Source organism: Herpailurus yagouaroundi, unplaced genomic scaffold (assembly GCF_014898765.1).
Source record: "Herpailurus yagouaroundi ecotype Mexico unplaced genomic scaffold, PumYag 140, whole genome shotgun sequence".
In the NCBI taxonomy this organism is placed as follows: domain Eukaryota; kingdom Metazoa; phylum Chordata; class Mammalia; order Carnivora; family Felidae; genus Herpailurus; species Herpailurus yagouaroundi.
The window spans coordinates 95,610,509-95,616,508 of record NW_024412395.1 but is presented as its reverse complement, the minus strand read 5'-3'; the positions used below and the strand labels follow the sequence as shown (position 1 = coordinate 95,616,508).

General features: G+C 38.5%; 1 protein-coding gene across 5 annotated transcripts in view; it reads left to right on the top strand.

The window, feature by feature from the left end:
* USP37 (ubiquitin specific peptidase 37) overlaps positions 1–6,000 on the top strand; it is a 99,727-nt gene that overhangs the window by 27,521 nt on the left and 66,206 nt on the right. For all 5 annotated transcript variants that reach the window (XM_040476249.1, XM_040476247.1, XM_040476250.1 and 2 more), the window contains 2 exons: positions 2,879–2,976; positions 4,281–4,365. In XM_040476249.1, the coding sequence (XP_040332183.1) occupies positions 2,879–2,976; positions 4,281–4,365 (183 nt within the window). The remainder of the gene's footprint in view (positions 1–2,878; positions 2,977–4,280; positions 4,366–6,000) is intronic.

The following is a 6,000-nucleotide window of genomic DNA, read 5'->3' as shown; positions in this document are numbered from 1 at the left end:
GAGGGGCAGAGAGAGAGGGAGACACAGAATCGGAAACAGGCTCCAGGTTCTGAGCCATCAGCCCAGAGCCTGACGCGGGGCTCGAACTCACAGACCACGAGATCGTGACCTGGCTGAAGTCGGACGCTTAACCGACTGCGCCACCCAGGCGCCCCAAGCGTCAAACTCTTGATTTCAGCTCAGGTCGTGATCTCACCGTTGATGAGTTTGAGCCCCACATCGGGCTCTGCACTGATAGTGTGGCGCTAGCTTGAGATTCTCTCTCCCTCTCTCTGCCCCTCCCCCGTTCATTCATGTGTGTAACCGCTCTCGCGCACTCTCCCTCTCAAAAAACAAAACAAAACAAAACCAAAGTCAGTTACCCCTGTTAGTATAGCAGTTCCTTTCTTTGCCTGTTCCTCTGCCAACATGAGGAGCCCAAGATGAGTAGCAACCATAGCTTTAGATTAAACAGGACTCTTCCTGTCCCCACGGTTGAAAAAGTTCCCCTTCTGGGAACCAGGACTTGATTGTTTAATGTCTCTTTAGTGGAGCTCTCTGGTGTGCATTAATAAACAGATCCCTACTGTTTGTACACACTTCTGTATGGCTGTTCATATACTTCTTCCATAAATCATTCTCCCTGATCTTCCAGGCTTGCTACTTGCTGGCTTCTTACTATCCATCCAAACTATTTGCTGCTGTCCCGGAAATCATGGCCCACTTTTTTTTCCACACACAGTGGATAAAGAAGTGTGCCTCTCAAACTCTGCACCATGGAGGATTTCCTCTCACCACTCTGTTTTTGGGCAGTACCCTAATGGGTCTATAGTGCAGCAACAGTTCATTTTTATCCTGTACCAAGATAGCAGATGATCTGTCTGTGAATCAGGCCAGGTTGGTTATAGAGAGTACTCATAAGCCTATTCCTCTTATCTATTCCTGCTTGCTTAGAACTCATCCTAGATAAATCACTTCCACTTTATTATGGATTGCTGCTGTAACTTTCTGGTCTGATGACTTCAAGGGTCCCTTCCAGGCATTAGTAACATGCCAGGAGTAGTGTGTGATACTTTATAAGTAATGTATACTTTTTTTGCTGCAGACAGCATGGTCTTGCTCTCAAATCCTAAAGACCCAGGCTGCAATTCTCTTTGGGTGAGCAATTCTACATGGTGTCTTAAGTTGGTAATTGGCTCAGTGGCTCAACTGACTCTATTGTTTTTTCTCTTGAGCAGATCAGTACTCATAGCAACAGCCAACCAGTTCCATAGTCTTTATGATTACTATTCCATATCACTTGGATCAGTTATCTGTTGCTATATAGCAAACCACTCCAAAACTTAGTGACTTAAAATAGTAACTATTATTGCCTGTGAGTTGATGGTGACTTAAGTGATTCTACTTTATCTGGGCCAGAATTGGCCGATTGTCTCTGGGTACTCTCATTTTCTCATGCATCCATGGTCATTTGCTGAGGCAGTTAGTGGTTAGTTGGTCCAGAATGGCCTCACTCATGATTGCCATTGGCTTCGTACTGGTTGGGTAAAGAGGGTGATTGGGCCATGTGTCTTTCATCATCTAGCAAGTTAGTCTGGAGTTATTCACATAGCAGTGTCAGGATTCCAAGAGAGTGAGTGTAAATTTGCAAGGTGCCTTTAGCTTTAGGACTTATACACTGTTGTGTCTGTTGCATTCTTTTAGGAAAAGGAAATCAAAGCCAGCCCCATTAAGGCATGGGAAAATAGACTGCATTTCTTGATGGGGGATTTGGGTACAAGGAAAGGAATGATTTGGGACACATTTTTAAAAACTGTATTGAAATACAATTTGCATATTCTAAAATTTACTTATTTTAAATGTGCAATTCAGTAATTTTGGGTGATTGTATTGAGTTGTGCAACCATCACCTTAATCTAGTTTTAGAATGTTTCTATAACCCCAGTAAGATCCATTGTGTAATCTACCATGTTTCTCAAATGCTAGAGATATTGCATGGGCCGTATTCTTTTCTAGTTTATCCCATCCCAATTCACTACAAATGAAAATCTGAATAATTATAGTTGATAGGGTCCCAGAGGTATTATCACCAGCAGTGGGATTTCTGTTGCCATTGCCAAACAAGTGGTCCAGTTCCAGAATCTTGGCCTTAGAGGTGTGTTTCCTAGGCCCATTTCTAGAACTAGCTGTTGTTGATAAAGTTCTCCAGAAGCAGGTGCTGAAATGGAGATTTGTGCTCAAGTTATTTATTAAGAAAGTACTCCCAAGGGATACCAGGAGGGGAGTAGGGAAAGCAAGTCAGTAGTGCAGGAAATGAAGCTTGAGTGTGGTCTCATACAAAAATCAAGCAGAGGGTAGGCTTCATCCTAATTCCAGAGAGAAAACCTGTTACATAAAATTCACCTTAAAGTTGTTCTCTCATCCAAGCAAGGGAGCTTGGCTTCTTGACCTTACTTGTGTCTCTCAAAGTGCAAGCAAATTATCTCTAGTAGCTTGAGGTTAACCCGTGAAAAAGAACCCTAGGTACTGCCTGTCAAAAACATAACCTAAATTGGTGTGGAAGAGAAGACACAAAAACCGGGTCAGAGGGAATCTGGGTAGAGCCATCTGCGTTATGTGCTACAGGCTTTATGCATGATGGATCTCCTAAAATTAGTACTTTGTATCAAAGCATGAGCATATCTCCAACTGAACCCACTCCACTGGAAAGGTTTAGGTATTTGGGAATAATAGATGGGGGAAATGCCACTTAAGAAATTTTGACCTGTGTGTGAAATGTAAATTTTCTGAAATGGTAAGTATTTAAAATTAAGAATTATGTGTTTATATGGATATCTATATGGATATATATATATATATATATATACACACACACACTGAATTAAATTATTAACTGTAGGAACAACAAGGCTATGACAGATCCCTCCAGAAAGTATTTAACCAGCAGTAGAGAGAAGCAGCTGAGTTTGAAACAGTCGGAAGAGAATAGAACATCAGGTAAGTATTTGGTCTTCATATAAAATGCTAATTTATTATATGACATACCGTATTATACTAGAAATAAAAACCTAAACTGGGACATATCTCTACATTATTCGGTGTATGATTCAGTGCTAGTTATCAGGTGCCAATTTGTATCCAGTACTTGACGAAAGTATTAGATATAAGGGATTTTTATTCTTTTAAGAAAGACTCTAACCTTTACCTTCTTCCCTATTTCACTGCCTACAGTTAAGCTTTTTCATTGTCAAAGTACCTGAACCATAGAATGAATTCAAGGAGTTAAAGTGGTTGAAACTGAATTTTATCAGTGTTCCTGCTTGTTACAAGTTCCAGAAAGTCTTGGAATTATTGCCTGAAGCAGTTGTTTAAGCTCAGCTTGTACCCCATTTTACAAAAACTAAAAGTTACGCTGTCCACGAATTGTTGTCAGTGTTTCCCACATTTAACATCTCTCTGATCCTCTCAACTCCTTAGAGAATCAGCTATGTGGTATTGATTTGAATATTATGTCAACTGGAAATTAAATTGAAGCAAGCTAAAATATGGCCTGGTGTTGAGTTTAAGAGAATTCATTTGATCAGGACTTCAGGAATGTTCTTTTTTTTTTAGTGGTTCAGGGTTATGACATTGGACTCCTACAGAAAGAAGTATCTCCAATATAATTCTTACCTCTGAAATAATAATATATTTTGTAACATCCACTTACTGGTTTTCAGCTTTTATAATCAACCTATAGTTAGGAAACAATGCTTAAAGATGTAATAAACCTTGACAATGTTGAAGTTAAGGTGTGTCTTAGAAGAGTTGATGGGGAAGAGGAGGAGAGAAAGAATGAAGTAGTCGAGTGATAAGGTTCATGGAACAAAATGTAGAAGTTTTAAGTGTGTTAAAGTTACAAAGTTAATCAGTAAAAGTAAAGTTAACACAACCAATACTTGGAGAGAAGAGAACAAGAACGAGTGATGTAAAGGAGAAATTGCTAATTTTTCATAACAGGGAGATATTACTTATAATGAATAAAGCAAGAAATAGTAGAAACATTATCTAGCATTATGAAGGAAATGAGGAAAACTAAGTTTTAAAACTGGTCAAATTAGAGGCAAAATTTTAGGGCAGGAGAGAATTCTTGGTATTATAACCTTTCTGCAGTGTTAAATCTTTTAACATGCATATATATTTGATGCAAAGAAAGGGGGAGAAACAGTTAAATATAAACAGGCCTAATGCGTAATTTTATTATTAAATGAATTTGGCTGATTTAGGAATTAACATTTCCCTGTTTTTTTTCATTTTTTTAGGGCTTTTACCTTTACAGTCATCATCGTTTTATGGCAGCAGAGCTGGATCCAAGGACTACTCTTCTGGTAGCACTAACCTAGACAGGTATGCGTTGGCTCTATGCTTCATGAAGAACTTGAAGAGCTCTCATTTTCAGAATATTGAATGATGGTTTAGGCTGTGAGGTCTTAAGTGAATATCCTAATTTAAAATAACAAAATTGCTGAGAATCATGACTCATGATATTTTAGTTAGAAAATATTCTGGAGGGGCGCCTGTGTGGCTCAGTTGGTTGAGCATCTGACTCTTGATTTCGGCTCGGGTCATGATCTCATGGTTGATGAGCTCCAGCCCCACATCAGACTTTGTGCTGACCGCATGGAGCCTGCTTGGGTTCTCTCTCCCTCTCATGCATGTGTGTGCATTCGCGTACTCTCTCTCTGTCTCTCTCTCAAAATAAATAAATAAATTTTTAAAAAATTATTTTAAAAACTGCTGGAAATGTTTTAGTTTTCAGATGCTTTTTTTTTTAAATGTTTTCAATAAATGAATAAATGTGCTGAGGCCACAGGTGGTGACTGACTATGTGATCAGATTCTTGACCAGTGTATTTTCCATCATCCCTAGTGATGAACATATCAAGATCTCTCCTGAGGCGTTTTACTTATTTATTCATTTATGAAAGAGAGAGCACACACGCAGGGGGAGGGGCAGAGAGAGGGAGAGAGAATCCTAAGCAGGCTCTGCGCTGTCAGCACAGAGGCAGAGCCTGACAGGGGGCTCGAATTCACTAGTGAGCAGTGAGATCATGACCTCAGGTGAAATCAAGAGTCGGACACTTAATCAGCTGAGTCACCCAGGTGCCTCCTCATACGTTTTTAAATTGCCTTCGTTGCCTGTGTATTAAGCTACTACCAAAAGTTAGGACATTTTCTTTAAAAAAACAAGTTGCACGCTAGTATTTTTCCTGGGAAAGACTAGTCAGAAACTTAATTGCTGATCCTATACAGATTGAATTTTTTTTTTTTTTGAGATTTACTGAACGTAAATATATTAGACAACTGGTAAGTGCTTGTCAAGAAGGCACTATCTTGGAATGTAGCCTGGAGGGGCAGTGGTAAATGTAAAAGGTAAGGGTAGTGGGTAATGGTGGTATATAATAGATATGTTATAATGACCTATTAAGTGACATTTTGGTTTTTTTTAGTAGAATTTAATTCAAAGTGGTAAAAAATATTTTTGATTATTTGATAAAATGAGGTGAAGTAAAGAATTTGGTCCTGTATCTTTAGGTATATTCAGCCCTGGGTGGTTATTTCAGACACTTTATAACTACAGTGATAACTAAGTTATTTGAATTTAAAAGAGAGACATATTTTTGCTTATTAGAAGAATCCTAAAAGAATCCAAGTTTTTAAAAATCCTAAATTAATTATAGTACAAGTTTCTTCTCAAGATAATAGAATGTGTATATTTACTACACATAGGAATGACTGAAGGAAAAAATATTTTTAAGGCAAAGCTGCAATTCAACGATGAGGTGAAAATTTCCAAATCATTGAGAAAAAAACTAATACTGAGTAAATAGGCTGAAGCCATGGGCAGATGGAAAACACAGATTAGAGTCAAGTATTTAGGTCTGGGTCTTCAAAACCAGCATGGGATTGGGAATTGAACATAATTCCAGGCCAGAACTTGGTTTGTTATATGAAGCTACATATCTAGAACTGCTTTCTGTGC